The 24998-nt window shown below is 27.7% G+C and overlaps 1 protein-coding gene across 2 annotated transcripts in view; it reads right to left on the bottom strand.

The window, feature by feature from the left end:
• Positions 1 to 4191: 4191 nt before the first annotated feature.
• LOC100215246 (ankyrin repeat domain-containing protein 17) overlaps positions 4192 to 24998 on the bottom strand; it is a 48155-nt gene continuing 27348 nt past the window's right edge. The window contains exons 9-29 of one of the 2 annotated variants that reach the window (XM_065813047.1): positions 23619 to 23686; positions 22318 to 22509; positions 19936 to 20133; positions 19599 to 19726; positions 18551 to 19511; positions 18224 to 18442; positions 17850 to 18138; positions 15810 to 15915; positions 15591 to 15698; positions 15196 to 15433; positions 14878 to 15074; positions 11698 to 12013; positions 11408 to 11612; positions 10571 to 10816; positions 8740 to 8907; positions 7393 to 8402; positions 6630 to 6847; positions 6451 to 6522; positions 5372 to 5623; positions 4620 to 4665; positions 4192 to 4528 (exon numbers count right to left, since the gene is read on the bottom strand). In XM_065813047.1, the coding sequence (XP_065669119.1) occupies positions 4627 to 4665; positions 5372 to 5623; positions 6451 to 6522; positions 6630 to 6847; positions 7393 to 8402; positions 8740 to 8907; positions 10571 to 10816; positions 11408 to 11612; positions 11698 to 12013; positions 14878 to 15074; positions 15196 to 15433; positions 15591 to 15698; positions 15810 to 15915; positions 17850 to 18138; positions 18224 to 18442; positions 18551 to 19511; positions 19599 to 19726; positions 19936 to 20133; positions 22318 to 22509; positions 23619 to 23686 (5230 nt within the window). In that variant the 3' untranslated portion in view covers positions 4192 to 4528; positions 4620 to 4626. Of the gene's footprint in view, positions 4529 to 4619; positions 4666 to 5371; positions 5624 to 6450; positions 6523 to 6592; positions 6848 to 7392; positions 8403 to 8739; positions 8908 to 10570; positions 10817 to 11407; positions 11613 to 11697; positions 12014 to 14877; positions 15075 to 15195; positions 15434 to 15590; positions 15699 to 15809; positions 15916 to 17849; positions 18139 to 18223; positions 18443 to 18550; positions 19512 to 19598; positions 19727 to 19935; positions 20134 to 22317; positions 22510 to 23618; positions 23687 to 24998 lie in introns of those variants that run through there. The other variant, XR_010642394.1, reaches the window with a different exon arrangement.

Raw genomic sequence — 24998 nt, 5'->3', positions numbered from 1 at the left:
TCAGTTATGTTGTCTAAATGTAGTTTTGAAACAACTGTTAACAATAACAAATTTCAATAAAAAAAAATTATTTTAATTTTAGATTAAATAATTATTAAATCTTGTTTGGAAATTCAGTTTCTTAGTCATGGGAAACAGCCAACAGTGCTCCATTGGAATCAACCTAGAAAATGAATGTCATCTTACAACATATTCATTGTTGCTGGGAATTGAACCTTTTGAAGATATTCCTGGATATGAAAGAGAAATATTAATGTGAAGGACTGGGCTCTCAATAATAAATGTCAAACCAACAACTTGTCTCCATCATAATAATATTTATTTGAAGCATTATACAACTAAATTAACGCGGTGCTGCAATCCATTTAACACTCATAACAAAGTTATAAAAGGTATTTATAGTAATCATAACTTTTAGTTTTATGAAAATGTTGCAACAATGAAATTATTGGCAGCCAAATTCTATTTTAGCTATATTTAACCTTTAGCTGACTTCTGAAAGTGCACTATTAAATGCCATACAACACTAAACTTTTTGAGATTTTATTAAAATTTTTATACATATTAAAAGAGGTCTTCCTTTTTTTAGGTAGTCTTCGTGAAATCAACTTGGATACAGCAAAGTATCTATGCAGTAAAGGCAAATTCTTAGTTCCAGGTAAAAAACTCTGTCCGCAATGCAGACATAAATTAGCATCAAGTGAAGAATCAGAAGAGAACGAGTTGGAGATAAAATTAACTGAAGACAATATGGAAAAAGAAATTATATTGGAATCGACAAGATCATTTCTCAACAGTGCTTTATGCGAACTTGAAGTGTCTCTTCTAAAAGTTTATTTACCCAAAACCTCTAACAATCCTTCAGTTGGAAAGAGAATGATAAATCAAGTTGAAGAAGCAGTTATTAAGAAGCTTTTAACTGCTCTGGATGTATTCGAATCCGATCTTGTTGCACCAAAAAATGAAGTTCTAAAGGAAATTCAAACCGAGGCTGGCAATCTAGACTTCATTGTAGAATGCATGAAAGAAAAACTTAAGGTTTCTAACAGAAGGCAGCAACTTCAAATTTTGACATTAACCCCAAAATCTTGGTCTATCAGAAATGTAGCAAAAGAGTTTTCAGTTTCCAAACACAAGATTCAAAATGCCAAGGTTTTACGCGACCAAAAAGGCATCATAGTATGTAAAGGTATTCGTATTTTGTATTTTGTAACCTTCATCTAACGGTATTATAGTAAAGGCATCGAATCAGTAAAGATGTTATAGTACTTGTAAAGCTTTTTTACTGTGACGATGAGTATTCAAGGCTAGTGCCAGGTAAAAAAGACTGTGTAAGTGTTGGGGAAAAAAAATAAATGTCAAAAAAGTTGATTTTGTATAACTTACAGGAGCCCTATGTGGCATATAAGACAAAGTACCCAGGCCATAAAATTTGATTTTCTAAATTTTGCAGTCTACATCCTAAATAGTGCATCCTTGCTGGTCAAAAAGGTGCGTGTACAATACACCATAATGTTAAATAAATGAGGAGTGCTATAGGCCTTCAAACATCTTACCATAAAATCATTTAAAAGGTTGTCTGCAGCGGAAAATCTAAAGTTTGCATGATTCACCGATGCAATAGTTGTCCTGACATACAAGCTGCCCAAAATTATTTCCAGCAGTATCTCACACAAATGATGATCCAAAAGTGCAGTATGGCAGTGATAAAAATGAACAGTCAATGGATTTCAAACAGTGGACAACAACAGATAGAACTGAACTATTAACAATAAAACTTCCATTAAATGAATTCATAGAGCTCCAAAGAAACAATTAGTATTGATGAGGCTATTGTATTGGTATATTTTGTAGAGAATTACGCTTTTGTAGTACAAGACGAGATACAGAGTTACCATTGGAGCAAGAGTCAATGTTCTCGTCATCCAGTTGTCATCTGCTACAAGAAAGTGAAATTGGAAATATCTTCTTTTTGTTTAATTTCAGATGATTTGAATCATGATGTTGGATTTATCAATGAAGTTATGCATAAAACCATTAATCATATAAAAACTCATCTTTGTCCTACAATTACAAAAATTAATTATTTTTCTGATGGCTGTGCAGGGTAGTATAAAAACTGCAAACATTTTTACAATTTATGTCACCACGCTCAAGATTTTTCTGTTCGTTGCATCGGGAATATCTTTTCAACAAACCATGGCAAATCTCTATGCGATGGAATTGGTGGCACTATTAAAAGGCTTGTTGCAACAGCTAGCTTGCAGAGTCCCGCCACAGGTCATATAACTGTCTTCTCAAACAATATTTGAATACTGTCAAAAGTCAATCAGTGGGATTACGTTTGTGTACGTCACTGCTGAAGAAATGGAGCTAGTAAGAAACAAAACTTACTGATAGACTTTTAATAGCAACCACTATTCCTGGGACAAGAAGTTTCATCAATTTATACCATCTTCTCATTCAATTATAAAAATGAAAAGGGTATCCGATGATGAGGATTTTGCTTTAGTATTTTACTTCCTCGAAAAAAAAAAAAAAAAAATCAAAATTGACAATGTTATCATGTCATAATACCTATTTTGCAGATTTTTACTGGCTTGGTATGGTTTCTGAAGTTGATAAAGAGAATGATGATTTTATGGGAAAGTTTATGCATCCACATTATCCAAGTCGATCGTACTACTGGCCAAAGCGGGATGATAATTGCTGGGTGCCAAGAATGAATGTCATTTCTCTTGTTAAAACACCTTCAACATCTTCTGGGCGTCAGTACAAAATCTCAAAAGAATATGAAACTCTATTTGAACAAGTTTTATCTTTTCAGTGAAAGTTGATTAATATTTTACTTTTACTATTTAAATGACATAAACTTCAATTTTAGTAATACTTGGTTATTCCTTTTCATTTTTATTTTTGAGCCTTTCTCAATAAAGCAGGTTTTTAATATTTTTCAAAAAAGTTTGCATTTTAGATTCTTATTTTTTAACCCAACATTGGAGCATGTAACCTAAAATATTAGCATACAACCAATATTTTAAAATAATACCTAATTATTAGAATAATAAAAAAAGAAATTATTATTTCAATGTGTTGTATAGTAAATTATATTTCCATGTATACTTTTGAAAATATTGATCATAAATATGCAAGTTATGCAAAGGAATATAGTTTTTTATTTTCTTTCACAGACCTAAACTTTTACAAAACATCTTATTTCACAATGAGAGTAAGGCAACTCCAGAAATAAGTGAAATGCAAATTATGGTTACAAGAAAAAAAAAAGGACTGCTGACATTTTAAAAACTATTCTAAAGTATTAGGAATTGGGTTAATTTCTCTCCATCTTTGTATTCAACACCTTTAAAAATGGTCAGGTACCAATTTTCAGTCATATTTCTCTACGAGAACTTAAATTATTCACACAAAAAGAATCGCTATAAAATCTATAATAGAGAATAGGGGCCAAATAAAGAAACTTTTGTCTAAATTTCAAAATGAAATATCGTTATTATGCTTTAAGAAACCAAGACCATCTTTTATATAAAGATAGCCTAGGATCACCTAATTCATTTGGAAAAAAATTCGAATCCATGAGACTTGGACAATTCCGGGAATTAATGAAACCACAACCCATGGTAACAGAACAAAAAACTTGACGGGCCATTTTAAAATAAAAAAATAACTATCAAAAAACTTATATTTCACCATTTTATCTATATTTATGAATTTAGCACTCTCAAAAATGGTCTGGTATCAGGTTTTAGCCACATTCTTCCACTAGATCTTAAATTATTCAATTAAAAGTACAACTACAAAATCTATAATGGCGGACTTCGTAAAAAAAGGAATGTTTTAGGCTGAATTTCAAAACATCATAACTTTTGAACCGTTTGGATTTGGGAGCTCAATTTTGTATTTTTTCATGTTTCATTAATAGGTACCATTGATTAAAATTTAAAGAAAATCTACGTGGTGACTGTAATGACTGTCCCACTTTTACATGGAATTATCCAAGATCGAATGATAAAACACAGACGACTCGAAAAATTGACGAACGGAAGATCACTGTGTATTGAGTAGGATCATTAGATAGATTTATCCGGAACTAAGGGGATTCTTTCTTAACTACTAAACTTTAAGAAACACAAAATAAAAATTTAAATATATATGTATAAAAAACAAAAAGTCTGTGATGTTTATTGTTATTTTTATTTATAAGTAGCAACATTTAATATCAAGACATAATTTAACATCAAAATGTTATCGTGTAGCATAGGCTTTGATCAAAATTATATTACAAACTTTCAGGTCTTCCAAAAACATGAAAATAGCGAGAGGAAATATACAAAAAAAAAAAATCAAGTTTAAGTTAAGCGAAGAAATTAACAAAACGTAAAAATGAACAATTAACATGAATTTAAAGCATAAAAATCTAAATAAAGCCTCATCACGGATCAACGTAAAATTTATATGAATCATCGAGACAAAAAAAATCGGCAACGTGTTTATCGAAATGCAAGCATATCTAAAATTTAAAGTTTGTTTGGATTTATTGTTAAATTTCAAGATTCAAATTGATAGTTTTAGGATTTTTAAAATTTTAAATACTTTAATACCTTTAACTCATTGATCGATTTGATTACTCCAAGGTTGCCATGGTTTCTAAAATATTCATAGTATATTTAAATATATACGTGCGTTATTATATATATACATATACAATATATACACACAAAGATTTATATATACATATAAATCTTTGTGAATATATAATAAATACAAATTTAAAAATAAAGAAAATATTTCTTTTCTCTGTTGATCCCCCCCCCCTCCTTTTCATAAATATTTCTATAGTATTTGCCATTATAACAAAATTTTCATAATTTAGCAAAATTACTGTTTCAAAATCATCAAAGTAACTTTTCTAACGCTATCACTATATTTATCAGGTGTTACTTACCAACCACTGCTAAAAAGTTAATGGTTCTTTTCAGTACAGCTATAGGTACAAATATTTAAAAAATCTTGTAATTAATTGTATACATATTTCCTTTTAAAGCACCATGAAAAAGTAAACTAATTTAAAAAAAGCACGAAAAATACTACTTTAAGAATATTATTTTTATATAGCAATTTAAAAAATTTTAAATAAAAGAATATTAAAGAATAACTAAACAAGAAAAAATTATGATTTTATTAGGCAACGCTCATAAAACATTTTATAAGAAAATATTCTTAATTAAACGATAAAACGAAACAGAAAAAAAAAATTAAAGCGTTTTGTGTGTTGAAACATTGTATTGATAAAAATTTAAAAGTTTTTAAAAAATAACAACCCTAGTTTAAAACTTTGGCCAAAATCTCTTACCATGATTTGAGGGCCGTGAAACTGCAAACTATTTTGCATACCAACTGGTTGTCTAAACTCAGGACGAAGCATTGGATGGACCAAACCATTTATAGGTAACGGAGAAGGTTTCCACATTGGCTCTGGATGTATTGACGTGATCACATGATGTTGCACAGGATGGACACCATTAGATCCAGGTCGCACTTGATTAGGTTGAGAACTATTGGAGTATATCCGATTTAAACTGTTAAGAAGTTTCATTCGGGGTTCCTATAATAAAAACATCTTTTATTATTTTAATAATATAAATAATTTTTTTAAAAAATACATTACTATAGACTTTGAGACAAAGCGTAAAAGTTAAAATTAGTAATACAAAGCTGCTGTTTCTATTAATATTTTGAATGAACAAGACAGTAAAAGATTTTTACAAATACAATAAATAAACAACAAAAAAGATGGTAACCGACATAACTATAACTAACTTTAATTTGTCTTGTATTGTTAGTTAGTATTCAACACTGTAACTAGCTAGATACCATTGAGCATGCCTTTAAGCGTACTGATACAACCGATTTAATCTATTGTTGTTTATATTGTTGTTATCTATTTACTAAAGTTAATTTAACTAGTTCCACAAGTTTTAAATTTTATAAATTTGCGGATATATCGTTAGAGAAATTATGTTCGTTAATTTTTTGTGGCTTTTCTGCATTGCTTAAAATAGTAAACTTTAAGATATAACTTCATACATTAGGAAAGGTTCTGATATATAGAATATCAGCAAAATCTGCTTATTTTGTCTTGTTAACTGTTTAAGTAATTTTACAGCATAAACTGTTAACGCCAATTAATAAAGTCATTACTATCTATTAAAGGTCAACTGCCGATTAACTAACTGAACATTATTATATACTTTTTTTTAGCTTAAAGTTGCACATTTTAGTTTATTTTGCATTTATATAATATAATTTTAATATAACTGTGTATTTTTTTGTTTTTTATATTTTATTTTTATATTTAATAAGCAATAGTATATTATTCATTCTAATTTATAAATATATTATTTTCTCATAACTAGACCCAGTTAAACATACCTTTGGTAGACCAATATCAGCATAATCTTGTTCTGACATTAGTAATAATGCATCAAGGTCGATTTCATTTTTCTGAAGTTAAAAAGCATTAAAAATAAATCAGCAACAAATTATAACAAGTGTAACAAAATAAAGACCTTACTTGGAATAAATTTCAGGAAAACTAAAAATTTATATACTTGGAATAAATTTAGGTGATTAGAAAGTGACAAACTCTCTAGAAGACTTTGAAGTGTTTGAGAGCTGTTTTCCTGATTATTTTCTTCAAGTAAAATTCCATTCATCTGAGGTTTGTTTGTATTTTCACGAACCCACCCCGGTGTTGATTGCGTTGTAGTCCATGATGGTTTTACAGATGGATATTCGAATTGCCATAACCTTTGATTGTTTTCTACACCTTAAAAAAAACAAAAAACAAATAGTATTAAAGAAAAAGACAAAAATAATGCTTAAACACTAATGTATATAAATTTTATGTATTAGTTGTTTTGTTGTAAGGCATACAACATCTAATGTGTATATATATTAACTGACAAGTTAAAAAAATAGACAGTTAATAACTACATATAAAAAAGTTACCACAAAAAATGATTTTATTATAGCTTTTATTTTTCCTTTTTTTAAATATTAGATGGAAAAAGTTATATGGGGATGGGCACAGTTTCTGTCCCCCTGACGCTCTCTAGTGTTTGTGTGTGTGTGAATACATACATATATACTTAATGATGTCATACTGAAATAACACTCTGCAAGGACTTCAGTACATACATCAGCTGGGGGATTAGGCAGACAGTATCTACAGGAGATACTTATTTTTAACTTTTTTTTTCAGGGTCATTCTTTTCCTTCTTTGCCTGAAAAAGTGTATAAATTAAACTCAGCCCCTAACCTAAATCTGCAGGAATAAATCTGCATATATTTTTTAGCAATATTCATGCTTACCTTGAAGTAGCGTAGGCAATTCATTAAAACCAAGTAATGGGTTAGAGATGCACTTTTTATTTCCTCGTTCGCTACCAATTGGATTTAAATGTGGTTTCTCATCTGGAGGGAGCGGAGGTGGAGAGATCGATTTATTAGAAATTGGAGATATAGAAGGTGTTCTGGAATGACACATTGAGTCTTGTGAAGAATTCTGAGAAATAGAATTAGAACGAAATTGATCTCGTGAAAAGCTAGATGTTATGCTATTGGGAGATGTTACCAATGTTGCCACAGCAGTTGTGCTGGAAACAAGTTTAGCACGATCTTGATACTCATTCCAAATCATTGGACTGCGTTGAGTAGCAACTTGTGATAATAAATTATCTAAAGTTGAATGAAGAGTAGCAGTCACAGATTCAAGTGTATTTGTAGACGAAATCGACTGAGGTTGTTTAACAGTTGTACTAGACGGACGATTACTACCAATTGGTTTTGGTAGTTTTGCATTTGAAAGATCTGAAATAATTGATGCTGAACTTACAACATTTGTTGATAATGAAGTAGAAGATTTTAAAATATTAGTTTTTGTTGATGTGGTAAAGGTTGACGCTGTGATTGGTTGAGAAATGACACTGTTTTCAGCTTTTCGAAATCGTGGCGGTTCATCTCTTTCCCAACCAGTAAGAGTTGATCCTGATTTCCCATTATGAAAGGAAAAATCCTTTGGAGGTAAGTCAGATCGTTCAGTATTACTTTTATTAACTGGTATTGTTTGATTTTGTTGATAAATTGAATTTTGAGGAGAAGATGATACTGATATATGTTTTTGATTAGAATGTTTTGATACAGTTTTTTGATTACTCAGAGATTTAGAAACTGTAGAATTCGAAGGCAAAACATTATTTTCAAATATTGAAGGTGTTTTACAAGTAGATGTTGAAGGTAAAATTTCTGCAACATCGTCATCAGGATTATCTATTAGTGATTGGATAAGATTTGAAGCTTGGCGAGTAGATTGTTGCGTGCCTCTATAAATATATTTTATTTAATAAACTAAATTCAAGCTTAAAAATGGAAACACCTATAATGTAAAATATAAAATATTGTGATTGCACTAGGAATTAAAAAAAAATAAGGTTGGCAATGAATTGCCATCCTTATATTGTTTGGTCTGCACAAAACTTTTAATACAAAGATTTTACCATAACAACATAAAAAAAAGGTTGGCAAAAAATTGCCAACCTCAGACACTTTTAGCTCAGCAGTTAGGTTGGCATTGTTAAATGCCGACTGGCTGTGATTGCAATAAATTTAAATAATGTAATTACAGATTATTAAAGAAATTATAAAAGATTAAAAACATACTTGATTGTTACCATACAATCTCCATTTGCTTTTTTCCTATTTGTATCAATATCGATAAGTGCTCCAGTATGTTCTCGAATAGCATTAACATTGCAACCTCCTCGACCAATTACTCGTGAAATTAAAGAAGCTGGAATAAGAATTTTCTTAGAACGTGACTGTGGAGCACTAAAAAATATAATAAAATAGGGATTAAATTTGTCTATTTTTTATTGCAAATCAAGATATATACAAAGCTTAATCAGATGAGCAAAAGTATTTGGCAAGATTTTGAGGAAAAAAGAAATACAGTGTACAGGGTTGTTAGCTAAACTGTTATGAAATATAGAGATGTTGATGGAGAAAACTGAATTAAAAACTAAACAAAAATTTTTTTTAAATGAAGTTGAAGTAAAAACAGGGTGGATAGCTCATTTTGAATAATTGCTAAATGAAGAGTTTGAATAGAACAAAGAACTGTTATCTCCAGTGAATATGGTTAGTGGGCTAGCAAAACTCATAACCTGTTAGCTAGGCTATAAATCAGTTTCGGATGTACTAGCTAAGATGTTGAAGGTTTAAGAGGATGTGAATGGTGCAATTGTACACAAATAAATTTAAACTATAAATTTAAGATTTATTTACAATACTATAATTCCCTGTTCATATTTACAATCCTACAATTCCTGTTCGTACTAAAATTTTTATATCCTTATATCTTTTATTTATTCACAGCTATATTAGTTATTGTGATATAGCGTGGGTAAGTAATCAGTTGTCTTCATTAAAAAAAATCTATAGCAAACAAAAACAAGTAACTCGGTTAACTTTTAATGCAGAAAAATATGCATATGCCAAGTCTTTTCTAAAAGAAATTAATGTTTTAAATGCATATGAACTAAATATTTATCAAAATTTATTTTTTATGTTTAAACTTTAAAATAACATGTTTTTATCATATTTTCAGCCACATTACTCTTTAATTAATCACAGATACTTAACAAGACATTCCATTGACAATTTTTACATTCTGTCAACAACACTTAAAAAATCGGACTAAGACTCAATTACTTGTTGGGGCCCGCGTTTGTGGAACCTGATCCTGAATAATGACATAAAATCTATAACCAAAATTAAAGGATTTTAAAAAAAATCTGAAACAATACTTGTTAAATCTAACCAACAAAACGTATTTTTGTATTTTTAACTCCTTTTTTTTAAGTATTTACTAATATGTATGTTTAACTCTAAAATATGTAAGAGCTAATTTTATATTTATATATTTTATGAATTTAAACATGTAAATAGCTCCTGTCAGAATTTAAAGAATAGATTTTATTTTTTAAAAGTACATTGTAAAATTATTTGTTCATTGAGAATATATATTTATATGTATATATATATATATATATATATATATATATATATATATATATATATATATATATATATATATATATATATATATATATATATATATATATATATACATATAAATTTGATTTTAACTTTAATGAAACCAAATTTTTATATATATATAAATTTGGTTTCATTAAAGTTAAAATTAGTTTCATCAAAAGTTTATTTTTTAACTAAGAAATTTATTTATTTTTATATAAATTTTGTTTTCAAATGAACCTTTCAGGTCCTGGTCATTCACATTACTTTAATATCACATCTAATCCAAAAATCTTCTTTAGTGAATCTATCAGTTTTTCATGTATGTATTACTCAATTTTGATTTGAGTAGGATAAATACCATATTACATATAAAGTAAGATTAACGTGCAAGGAACACTAAAAATTGCACAATAATATATGATGTATAAATAAAAAAAAATCAAGAAAATACCTTCGTGTAACTTCCTTCCATCCATCCTCAGCTCTTCGTGTCTTTTTAGGGCTCACAGCATTAAGAATAACAGAGTTAGATGTAACTATTGCGCATTGTGCCGCAGCAGCAGCCATTGTTGCAGCAACCTCTTCACCAAGAGGTAATTTTAACTTTGATGTTTTTGTTGTACTTCTTGTGATAATAGATGTGGCTACAGCTATTGTTACTTGAGCAGCAGTTGCTGCACTTACTGTCTCAAGAGGTCTATAACATTAACAAGAAATTTTTTAAGTTATACTACGGAAACTTTATTATGTTATAGATTTTGTATATAATAGACTATATTTTAGTAATTATACTATAATAGACTATATTTTTTTTATACAATCATTTAATAACAGTTTGATTAAAAAGGTTAGAAGCCAGAGGATTTAAATTCAGAGCAAAAAAGATTTATATAAATATAATATAAACAAACAGCAGAAGTAAATTTTATCTGCTGTCATAAAACTAAGTTGTTTTAAAACCTCATTACTTTAAATGTTCACAAACATATTATATATAAGTGTAATTCATATAAAGTTAGTTTAGGGTTATATATGCAAGTTTCAAAATTAGGTAAGTTTTGGCTCAGCAAAGAAATGTTTTATTAAGAGTTCTGTTACATTTGAATGATTTAAAACTCTGTTTAGGTTATCAAGTGAAATTAATAGAATTTATGAAAATTTATACTTTATACTCAGAATTTTTTTAAAAATAAGATTCAGACCAATTTTGTAACAAAAAACAAAAATCTAACTTCATCACTGCAGTTGTATTTAAATTTTAAAAAAGTGATGTTACTTGAAAACATACTTAATAGAAGAAACCATTTGAGCTGCAGTTGTAATTGCAAGATTCGTTAGAGCATCAAGATCAAAGGTTTGCAATTGATCAAATTCTTCATCTTTGTCAGTACTTTCATTCCTCTTTAAACGATTCTTTTTTTCTTTTTTTTTACATTTTAACTGCTTTTGTGATTTCAGTTTAATTTCAGCGGTGGATAAATCAGGGCGATCGTCTATACAAAATAATTATACAAATAAATCACACACAAAAAATACATCTATAATTTTATTTAACATAAACAAACCATTTAAACAAACCATTAATGATTATAGGTGTTCTCTCATTTCCCGTGCAAAATGGAAAGTTAATATGATCATATGTAGCATCTGGATCTTCATCTTGCTCGTCTTCATCGTTATCATCATTAGTTTCTTTACTTCCACACTTTTTCTTTTTTTTCATTTTCTTTTTATCTCTTTTCTTTTGCGCAGCAATCTTTCTTCGTTCTTCTTTTTTTTTCTCATGATCCAACTCTTCTAATAAAATCGATGCATTTTTGTTTGCTTCTGCTTCTTGACGCTTTTTTGCAGCATTGATAATTTCATAGCACTCTTGAAGTTTTATTTGCAAATCCTGAAAATACATATTAGTCATTTAATTACAAATATTGTATGTTTCCTGGCAAATTTAATTTAAAGAGAATTACCTACAAAGAATCTTTTCACCAAGAAAGCATGAAAGTGTTTGAAAAAAACAAAACAAATTTTATTATAGAAACAATACCATTCAAAATTATTACTTTTTTAATCTTAGGATATTTAATTCTAATATATTTAAATAACCTATTATAGATTCTAGTCTTAGAATCTTAAATACTTTTGCAAAGCCGGCAATATGACCAAAAATTTACTTCTGAATTTTCCTTTATAAATTTGAACTTTTTAAACTTCAAAGTTATGGCTTCCCTGGAAAAGTACTCCAGGCAAAACATTATGACTCTTGGTCGTGTTCACAAAGCCACAGTTGCATTAACAAAAGCAATGAAAACAAGCGCATTATAAGTTCTTCCATATTAGCCTGGAGTTCCAGCTATTAAATCAACGTTAAAACAACAAGATAAAAAGAAACTATAAATTCTACCCTTATGGACAGAATGTATTTCAAGGATCCCCTTATTAAAAACATAATTTTATAAATAAAAATACTTTTTCTTTATTTTTAATTTAAAAAAATCTATGCCTTCCTTTTGTTTTTATTTTATCTTAAGAAATTCTCTTCTAACATGACTACAATTAACCACTAATCAGTTTATGAGTTAACAGAAATCAATTAGAGTTAAAGTGCAAGAGTTGACAGAAGACTTGAAAAACTATAAATTGAATGAAAAGAGCCAACCCATGGATGATAAAAGTATTTTATACAAAATAAGAGATTTAGAGGTAAAGTATGAAATCAAGAGTAACAAAATGACAAGCACAAAAAAAAAAAAAAGGCAACCTTAGAAGATGAGAGGTCAGTACTGGATGATAAACTTAGAAGATGTAAAGGAGAGAACTCAGTAAGAGTTTACTTTTCATCAATAACATCAAAATAGTTTTTTTGAGTCAATAATATCAACAACATTGCCATAATTATTAGCAGTAAACAACAGAGTTTTATTTGAGTTATGATAACATGTTTTAAGTGTTCAAAAGAATGGAACCTTGTGCACAGTGGGACAAAATCAAGTTTTTTGTGCCAAAATTATTTTCGTAGTTTCTTTTTTATTAGAATAGCTATATTTATATATAAAATGCATAAATAAAGTAATAAACATGTAATTATATAATATTAAAAAAAATATTAAAAAAATCAAATTTTGGTAAAAGTACGAAATATTTTTAATGGACAAGACAACTTTTATCAGTGTAAACATCAAAAATATTACTTTTTTAATGCATGTATTTGTCATAAAATACCTTTTTTAGATTTATATTTACAGAACATTATGTTATAATATAACAGTAATGAAAGATTTTGTAGGCATTCTTTGTGTACGAAACATCTTTCTTACATGTTCAGTATTTCTCATCAACTGACCATTAACCGAAGACAAATGTTTTGCTATAACTTTTTTTATTGCAAAAAGTAGCAAAATATTTATGATACATGGCTATTTACATATATACAAATGTTTGGAGGATATTGGAGGATGGTTTATTTAATACCTAATAGCAAAGGTTAGTAGCAAAAAAAGTATCGAAAACTGTCTGTTTTTGATGCATAAAAACTAATGATTACACTTACCTTAAATTGTTTTTAAAAGTCTGAGCAAAAAAAACATTGTTAATTAAAATAATTTATTTTAAAATGAAAGTCAATAAAGTTAATTTAAAACAATAGTAGCGTAAGAAAGTTGGTAAACAAAAAATGCAAAATAGTGTTTTGGAACACATGTCAAGTTAACGTGTAAATAACCGCATAAAATAACGCTTAAATTAATATTAATGTTTTTTCAACTAGATATTTCCTCTAATGAACATGTCTTCACCATTATGACAAATTTTCAGCATGTAATGCCAACATTGATTATTTGGCACACTCTGTCCCACTGTGTTGTAGTACCCGAGAAGTTACTGGAAATGAAGTTGTCCATCAAAAACAACTTACTTAAAAAAATACTTAAAATGGAATGATTCAAAAAAAAAAATTCCAAGATACACCATATGAAGCAAGCTTACGGAGAAGACCAGCATGCAAAACTTTATCAAAAACCATTCATACATCAGAGCAATAATATTATTAAAAAAAAAGAGATGGATACAAAAAGTCAACTTAGTTTTAATTTAGATAATAGATGTTTTATATAGACTGCTTTCTGAGGAAAGACCTTTATCTGACCATGCATATAATAATATTTTGTTTTGTCAACTTGGCCACAGCACTTTACATGTTTTGATAATTTTTGTGTTTCAAAAATGCACTGAAAAAACCAAACTAAACAGAAGAGAAAATTAAAATGAAAAAACCATAAACAGAAAAAAGAAACAAAATCCTAACAAATAATAAAACAAATAAAAGATGCATTCGCATAGTTATATAGACATTAGAAAATATCAAAGTTTCAAATTTTAAAATAATTAAGTTTCAAAGTAATTAAGTATGGATAAAATAACTTTAAAACTTTGATCTTTTCTAAATTCTATGAAGACATATATGAAATTTATGCTTTTATTTTTTATTTGTTAAGATTTTGTTTCTTTTTTCAGTTTATGGTTTGTTTATTTTTATAATTTTCTTTTCAGTTTAGTTTTTTTTTAGCACATTTTTAAAATCACACAAATTGTCAAAAAACTTGCTAAGTGCCAAAGTCAAGTTATCAAAACAAAATATTATATGCGGTCAGATAAGACGCCCGATTGCACGGCTTTCCTCAGAAGACTTGATATAGATAATTTATGTTATATTGAGACTTGCAAAAAGCTAACTTAAAACAACAAAAAAATTAAAAAAACTACCTTATCAGATACAGTTTGGATGTAGCGTTTACAGTCTGATTCGGCTGGAAATTGTGATACATGCTTCACTAACCACTTAACAACTTTTACATGACCTTTACGAAAGGCAGCCATTAAGCATGAAACACCACGATTATCTGTTGCATTCACATCTGCATAATCTCGAGCTAGCAAAGTGACTACATCAATATGGCCACCTAAAAATTAAATACTAATATGTTATAGACATAAACACTTTGAAAATTTTGTATTTTGTACTTTAATTTTTTTTTAATTTTAATTTATAAATTAAATTTTAAAAATTTAATAAATAAACACCATTAGCTGCTAGCCATAATGGAGTACACCCCTTCTTGTTTCGAACGTCTACAGCAGCACCAACAATGATGAGCAGTTCAACAAACTTGTAGTGACCTTTATCAGCTGCAATTGTTAATGCTGTATCTCTTGAGGATGGAACAGGTTGTGCATTGACATCAGCTCCTCGATCAATTAGAACTCTCCCAACATCAACATACCCACCAGAAGCAGCCTCCATTAATGGTGTTAGACCAGTCTATAAAATAAAAATAAAAAAAGCTGCAATTGTATAACAACCTTTTATGTTAAACAACTCTAACTGTGTATCATAGTATTATTGATGTTATTAAATTTGAAAAATTAGCATAAATTCATTTTGAGATTAAAAAAAAAAATCTAATTAAAACAGACACCTTTGCTCTGTGTTCAACATTAGCTTTTCTGTCTAGAAGTAGACCAACAACTTCTGTTCTACCTTGAAAACATGCTAGAGTGAGAGCTGTGTTTCGATTTGTTTCAATCTAAATGAATTGACAAATATTGAAATATAAAAATACAGATAACACTTTATATTAAAATATTTGAAATACACAGTGTAATGCAACACAAAATTTTAAGCTAGCATATTTTACCTGGGCATTAACATCAGAACCTCGATCGAGTAAAAGCTTAACAGCAGCAACGTGGCCATTCATCGCAGCAAGCATTAGAGGAGATATTCCAAGTTTACTTCCTGTTCTAATTGATAAAGATATAAAGTTTCATTCAAATTTGAATTGTGTACTTTTATAAAAAAATATTATTCGCATAATTTTTACAAATTTATTTTGTTATTTTAATTTCATATTTAATTATTAGTACAATATGAAAATAAAACAATCATCATATTCATAAAACAAAAATATATATAATAACTATTAAAAAAAATCATTTTCAATTTGAAAATTTAAAAATGTTCAATGAAATGAAAATTATACTTTTATAATTCCTAGTTTAAGCATAATAACAGCAATATATATAACTATATATTATATAATATATAACACATAGTTATATATTATTACAATATATAGTATATATTATATAACATATACATAATATATAAAAATATATAACAATAAGTATATATTGCTGTTATTAAAACAGTATATAATAACTAGGAATTATAAAAATATATTTTTATAAACCTAGTTTAAGCAAAATAACTTATTTCAGGTTTTCAAGGTTATGTGAGATCTTCCATTTTAAGGTTTGTTGCAATTGGAAGCAGTTTCTATATATTGCTTGATTGCGCTGTGCACAGTAGATTTTTAGTTTTGTGTAAAAAAAAGCTGATGTGTAAATAGCATTGATAATCCATCTTTTCTCACAATCAAGATTTGTTTTTGGTTTTATAATTTTTGTAACTGTAACATACATTTACATAAAAATTTTATGAATGTATGTAGTCACCTGGTATTTATGTACACAGCAAAAAAAAAAGAAAGAATAACTTGAAACATCTCAGAAACAAGGTTTATAATGGAAACACCCAGTCTTGAAAGACATTGCAAAATGCCAAAAAGCAATATTTTAACGAAATACATAAATTAATTCTACTGACAGGGTTACTCCAAATGCAAGACAAGTCTTTGACAACTAATCTACGGGTGGCAAATTATGTCTACTTTTAATTCCAGAAAGATATTTATTAGAGATTAATTTTTCTTATTGAATTACCAAAAATTTCAATATGAAAAATAGCTTTATTTTTTCTTTAAATAAATTCCAGGAAAAATTCAATTCTACTAAATTATTAAAAAAAAATAATTCAATTTTACTAATAAGTAAACACTAGAACACTTATAATGCCTTCTATCAAATTCTATTTTGATTGTCCGTGTGTCAGGGAACTTTAAACAGAAGTGTGTGTGTCTTTAATTTGCAGAAATTACAATACTCTTTAGTTAATGGAACAAAAAATTATTAACTGAAAACAAAACTCAATAATATGTACTAAATTTAGTGCATAAAAAAGTTATGTGAAAACCTAACGAATGGTACTGAAAATATATGAGGTGGATTGCTAATAATACATCTGCTTATAATAATTAGATAGCACACAAGTGTGAAATAGACTTTTTCTGTCTTTTTTTGCTGCACACAAAAAACCTAAAACTTGAATATTTCTGTATAAATTTTCATTCATTTTATACACACTAAGTTATCCTACTTAAAATAAATATAAAAAACTTATACAATTTAAATAGAAATAGGGCAAAGGCATATCAATATATAAAGTGACAAGGATTTAGCAACAATGCACATAAAAGTCAAAAAATATTATATTGCATTACATTACTCTACAGATCAAAATTAGTGTTCTTAAAATTAAATCAATAAAATTATTTAATTAAAAATAATTATACTGCAATTATGTTTATAAAATTAAGTTCAAGTCAAGTAAAAAATATAAATGTCATATTTTAGTTTCTTTTTTTAATCTTTTAAAATTATAATAAAAATTAAATTAATATAATAAATAATAATTTAAATATAAATTAAAAATTGTTTAAATATTTAAATTTAAGCATTTAAAATAACTATTTACTAATTAAACAGAATAATATAGTTAATAAAATAGTAAAAATAAATATGTAATATTTTATAATAGTTATTTATAATGTAAAAACCTTGAATTAATTTCAGCGCCATGATTTAATAGAAGTTTAATAATGCCAACATATCCTCCTGATGCTGCTAAACTCAGTGGAGTATAATCAGAAACATTACGATGTTCATAATTGGCGTTCGACATCAATAAAAGTTCAACAACCTCTTGTCTACCACTTGAACATGCAAGTGATAAAGCTGTATCTTTAGTGCGATCAGACTGAGCTTCAATTTCTGCACAATGTTCAAGAAGTATATGACAAGTACTTACATGACCAGCAGTAGCTGCTAATATCAAGGGTGTGCAACCTGTAAAAATGAAATGTATAAGACTATATGGCACTTTATTAAATCTATCATAGAGCTGAAGATAAATAATAGTATATCAAATTGCCTTTTTTATCACGGTGTTCGATACTTGCTCCTCTGGCTAGCAAGAGTTGGACAAGTTCGTCATGCCCGCCAGCACAAGCAATTGTTAGTGCTGTGTCGTGATTACTTTCTGTTGCTTGATTTATGTCGACTGTTGGAATTAATGGCGTGATAACAGACTGCAAAGTTGGAGCAATTGCACTTTGGCATATTGAAGGTGGACTACACTCCCCAATGGGTTCTGTAAAAACACACAACTTATTTAAAAAAAACATAAATACAAGTAAATACATGTTATAATTTTTTTTTCTTCAAATGAACAACTAATAAAGTTTAATAAACAATAAACCTTCTCTAGTCACAGTTGACATTGAACTTAGCGAAACATGTCGTGAGCTATTTGCTACAACTCCAGAGTCTATATCTTCTTCTTCTAAAGGAAATGGAGCAGGAGGAAGTGTAATTTCTCCAAGATTAACTAGTTCTAAATTATGAGCAGCAGCAAAACTTTGTAATGCATTCAGCTGATGAACACTGTTTGTAAGCTTCTGAATCATTGATATCGTGTCTTCTGTTTGAACACCTGTTGAAGCAATCATACGACCAGCACTTGTTACTACAGCTGTTGTCGTATCTGATGGTGAAGGTGTACAAACTTCTGATTGTGTAGTGAAACTATTTATGTGAGGCTCTATAACTGGAAATGTTATATTTGCTGAAATACCACCAATGTTTTCTGTAACTGTTGTGTTATTAGAAAATTGTTGTTCTTGCTGAATTACAGACATTGAAGAAAAAGAAAGAGCTTGTGCTAATGAATGCAGGTCAGCAGGAGTAAGATTTGCCAGAGAAAGAGAGTTGGACAGAGAAATCGGTATATTAGGTAAATAAATATCAGAAGGTGATGTATTTACATCAATATCTGCAGTAAATGGTTCACTATCATATATTGGGCTATGCAAAGTTTGATAGTTGTGACTCGGAAGGGAACTAGGTTGAATAACAGGCGGAACAAAAGTGCAGTTATGATTAAAGCAGTCTGGCGATAATGGATGTTGAGAGGTTAAAGGCATTTGCAAATGAGAGCATTGAAAGGGGCACTCATGTTGGTGTAGGTGATGTAGGTGGTCTGAACAAATATGATAAGAAGAATTACTTGCTTGACCAGAAGAAGATACAGGAGAGGGATAACCAGCATGATTAGCAAGATCATTTGGAATATAATTTTGGTGATGAACTGCATCAATAAGTAAACAAGCTACATTAGTGTGACCTCCTTTTGCAGCCTCAATCAGCATACTTGAATTATCCTTAAAAAAATTTTTTTAATGCATTAGTCTCGAAATTTCTCACAAAAATACACAACAAAAACAAAGTAAACAATTTTTTAGAAAAACCTTAAGTTTCATGCTTGCATTTGATCCTCTTGTTAATAACAGTTCTACTACAGCAGCATGACCACCGGCACAAGCCAAAGAAAGTACTGAATGCTCATTTCCTGTTGTTTTGCGATTTACATCAGCACCTTTAAGTATAATAAATTTTAAATATTAAAACAAAAAATAACTTTGCCATCTCTTTTAAAACCCTCAAAGGCAATTAAATTTTTTACAGAATTTATACAAATCTGTTTCAAAAAGTTTCAATAAATGTGCATGCATGTATGCAATATAAAAAAATTACATACACTCATTGTAATAATCACAAACTTAAAGTATAAAAATAAAGTAAAACCTTGACTTATGAGATATCCTACAGTACACAAGTGCCCTGCACGAGCAGCTTTCATAAGTGGAGTTCTACCCCCTTCAGACTCATGTTCTATATTTGCACCATAATGAATCAGTACTTCAACAACGTCAGTGTGACCATTCTCAGCTGCATATGTTAATGCAGCATCTCCAGTTGCAGTTGTCGCATTCACTTTGCTACCTTCATTGAAAAAATAAATTTAAAACTAATTTTTTAACTATTTACAAGCACTCAAATTAAACTTTCAAAATAAAAACTTGGTTATTATAGGTGCATTTTATACTTAATCACATACATAAGACTTATTTGAAATTTTAGGAAAATAATTTTTTAAGCTTGCGTCGCAGGATTAAGTTATATGCAAAAAGCATCATCAGACTCAGAGCTAAGGTGTAAATATATTTTAATGTATTTACCAATTTAAAATACAGAAATAATTAAAAGCCATGCTTCACTTTAATTTTAATGTAGTTTATGTCACATAGGCAATACAATTTAATAAAATGCACACATTTTATACACAATTTTTTTTTTGCGTGCATAAAATGTGTGCATTTATTATGTATGTGTATAAAATGTACACTTTTGCTTTTATCTTTATTAAGTATTTCAATTTTTTTTAGAAAGAACCAGCAATAAACTCCCATTAAACTTGGGCTATAAGGTTTTATACTGATTTTTCATTAAACCAATCTCTTAACACTAATGTTCATTATGTTTATAATTTATTGCACTTAAATAAGGACATAAAGCACATTTCTAAAAGCTTGATACGCCATTGCAGAATAAAGTCTGGATCAGACAGCAAACCTGTGTTTATGGTTCAATTAACATTCCAGTTTTGAGTTTTGTATTGACTAAAATAGCTTTAAACTTTGGCTTCAAATAAAGAAATTCTTCTTTTTCAAATCCCAAAGTTTTTTAGTTACATAAAAGTCTTCATAAAACAAATCTACACATGTGGAAGAAAACATTTTTAGTTTTAACTAGTGTTTTACATTAAAGTACCCTCAAAGAAAACCTTTTTTAGCTGGCGTACTTGGAGTGTGAAGTAATCATCTTAATTATTCCATAAGCACTAAAAACATAACTGTTTAAATGAAACCATGTAAAGTAAAAGCATAATCATTTTCAAATCTCCAAGAATGCAATAGTTTTTGAAGAAGAAAAAACCTATACTTTCAAACTCAAAAATTTTATACTAATATAATAATTCTAAAAATGTTATATAATAAATAAGAAAAGTGTTTTAAGGTAACTTGTTCTAAAGTAACTTGTTTTAAGGTAACTTGTTCTAAAGTAACTTATTTTAAGGTAACTTGTTCTAAAGTAACTTGTTTTAAGGTAACTTGTTCTAAAGTAACTTGTTTTAAGGTAACTTGTTCTAAAGTAACTTGTTTGAAGGTAACTTGTTTTAAGGTAACTTGTTCTAAAGTAACTTGTTTTAAGGTATTTACAAGGTATTTTGTTCCAAGGTAAAATACTACTAAAATCTATTAATAAAGATATGTGACATTATACATATATAAAAACAATTATGTATATTCTTAAATAACATAAAAGATACAATTGCTTGTCTTGTTAAAGCAAAAATGCCTAATTACAGAATAAACTCATAGTATATAATTCACTTATTAAACTTTTTTATAATTACAAAAGACTTGTAGTCCATTTAAGCTTTATCAATATATCTACTAATATCAAAATTAAAACATAAAACTACAGTTTGATGTTACTTTCATTTTGGTTGAAATGCTTAAAAGATTAATTCTGTTACACATTTTTGTAATCATATAAGTGCCAAAACTATTGATTTAATTGCAGAAATATATAAAACATTTTTATTTTATAAAAAAACAAATAACAACTTTATTTTAATATACTTAATTCATTTTTTTATGTGCAACTATTTAGAGGTTCACACATTAACTCATTTTGTATGGATCAGTGTGCAGTGAGTATATATACATTTAATTTGGGTTTTGGTTCAGACAGTCTTTTAATTAAGTTTTTAAAATGTATACATTTTGAAATTTATATACATTTTGAAATTTATATACATTTTGAAACTTAAATACATTTTGAAATTTATATACATTTTGAAATATTTCAAATATTTATATTTTTAAATATTTTATTTTGAAATATATACACAAATTTTGCTGCAGTTTTGTTTTTTAAGAAAATTATAACAACAGTTTATGGGTTAACCTTTTAACAATTAAGTTGATGTGTGCATATAAAGAGTAAGAAAGAGAAGCTATACACAATTTTTCTATTCACTTATTGAATAAAATATTTATGAAAAACTTGTTTAAAACTCATAGCTTTAACTTGATATAAAATTTATGTATTTGTATATACCGTGCTCTAGAAGAAGCTTTACAAGTTCAACATGACCTTCAGTGGCAGCTTCCATCAATGGTGTTGATGCACCTAACTCTATATTAGCACCACACTCCAGAAGATATAAAACAACGTCTTGAAACCCTCCACAACATGCTAATGTTAATGCTGTTTCTTGCGTTTCTTCTGTTTGTGCATTAATATTAGCTCCTAAATAAATAACATTCAAAATTAATTCTGAAAAAAAAAGGCGTGGAAAGAGAAAGCCTACATTTAATAGAGATAAAACACCTGATGATATATATTTTATTTTATTAGAAATGAAATTCCTTGTAAACCTCATGTGCACGAAGCATAAGTTGAAGTTGTTTTAATAACACAAGTGAAAACCTGCATCATTTTTTTTTTTAAATAAAAAATAATTGTTATTTGCAAAACTGTAAACTTTTATTCAAAAAACAAAACAAAATTAAATATTAGCATACTTTTATTTAGTCATAGGCAAAACCTGAAAAACCGAAAGCAAAATAAACATTTGATAACATTATTACATAATAACATTTCTGAATTGTTTTGAGTTAAATATTCAATTAAACTGGTTTTACAGTAATTTAGTAAACTGCCGAAGTTAAAAAAATTAGTGACAATAAATAAGAAAAGCAAATAAAAAGAATTTTATGACATCAAAAATTTCATTAGGCACCACTTTTTATTCCTCACAAGGTCTGATATATATATATATATATATATATATATATATATATATATATATATATATATATATATATATATATATATATATATATATATATATATATATATATACACACACACACACGGGCTATTATAGGAAAAAAACTTGGGCGGTGGTACCTCCTGTCCCAGAGAAATAAATTTAAAAAAATGGCGTTTTTTTGCGTAAATTACAATATTTGCCATAAAAAACGTTAAAAAAAGGTCCTCAGATTTTAATTTGGGCAGCGCCCAAATACGGTCGAAAATGGTCAAGAATAGCCCCTGATGTTATTACTGCATAAACCTTATCATACATACAGACAGTTTCTATAGATAAAGGATAATTATTACGACAAAAATAAATTTCATGTTCATAAGTTTCATCTTCTTTGTCTGAAATTGTCTACATTGTTAGCAATTTGAAAACTAAAGTAAATTTTTATTAACCTGATAACTGGTTTCCATTATAATTAATAATTTATATCATTTAACAAAGATATTCAAAAATTTTGAAAAAAATGCACTTGTGAAATTCTTGAATATGGCTAATGATATTTACAAACTAATGTAAAACTAAAAACTACCATGTTCTCGAAGTAATGCCACCATAGGAAGATAACCTTCTCGAGATGCTTCCATCAATGGTGTATAACTAAAAATGCCAACCAAATATAAAACATATGCAATTTAAAAAATTGAAGTTCATGTAATAATAGTGTACAGCACATGGAGTTTTCCTTTTCCGCTTAAGCAACTTGCTTGTGTTTGTCCTTTACAGTTTCAACATGTCGATGGTTATAAAGCAAAATAGCATAAAGCTTTTTTTAAAGTTTTTAGTAATTCAAATTTAAAGTTTTTAATTACAAACTAAAAACATTTAGATATTCAGAAATACCAGTGTTACGATATTTTTAGAATATTAAAAATTTGCAGATTCTAAATTCTGAAAAATAATATTTTAATACATTTCAATATCGGTTAGGTAAGTTTACCAATAGAGCCCTACTGAACATATGATTATTGATGTCTCTAGTTTAGATGGTTATAAGTCAGTTGAACAGCATTTTTTCTTAAGTTAGGCAACTTAATAACAAGATAGTTTGTGAAAGTTAGATAAAAACATTTGATATATGCTAATTGCTTTATACCCATCAATGTATCTTATCACTTAACAATTTTAACTTTTAAACCCAAATTTCACTACATAAACTGTATAGATTTCATATAAATAAAAAAGCTATTTTGGAACTAGTTTTTTAAACTTAACCAAAACATTATTGTACCCAATCTCTTTTTAAGAAAACATTTTATTTTGTCATCATGACTTCTTTTCAAACCAATAAATATCTAATAACCAAAATAATTTTATCAACTAAAACACTTTATTTGTTCATACTACTGCCAAAAGAGAATGTTACACTAAATAATCACATTAATTGAACCTTGAGATATACTAACAACAAGGAAAAATTGTTATATTTAAAAATAAAATTTTTTAAAACAAAACAACTTTTTTTAAATGTCTATAAACAAATAATGCTAACTATAGTAGCAGCAAAAAATAGATTCTATGCATGTATATTGTCTTGTGGGTAATTTTAAGTCAAGGCTTTTTGACTTAAATAGGTAAAAAATGATTTACATTGTACATACTCAGGGATTGTGTCGACTTAAAGTTTTAATCTGGACTGAATTTTTATTGTTGTGTTTTTTAAGTTTTTCTGGTCTTCTATAAAATTTTTTTCTTTTTTTTTAATATTTACATTTTTAAATAAAAAAAATTAACTTGCTGATCATTTAATCAATTAACTGGTAATTTATTTTTTTACTGATCTAAAATTACCATTTTTTCAAATTTTATTGCAACTGGGTAAAAACATTTCTTAATATCTCCGCAACAAAAGCTATTTTATTTCTAAATTTACTACAAAATTAAAAAAAAATTTTTATTGATTAATTAGAAA

This window comes from Hydra vulgaris, chromosome 12 (assembly GCF_038396675.1).
Source record: "Hydra vulgaris chromosome 12, alternate assembly HydraT2T_AEP".
NCBI classification, from domain to species: domain Eukaryota; kingdom Metazoa; phylum Cnidaria; class Hydrozoa; order Anthoathecata; family Hydridae; genus Hydra; species Hydra vulgaris.
The sequence above is the reverse complement of the archived record's forward strand: the minus strand, read 5'-3'. Positions and strand labels throughout refer to the sequence as shown.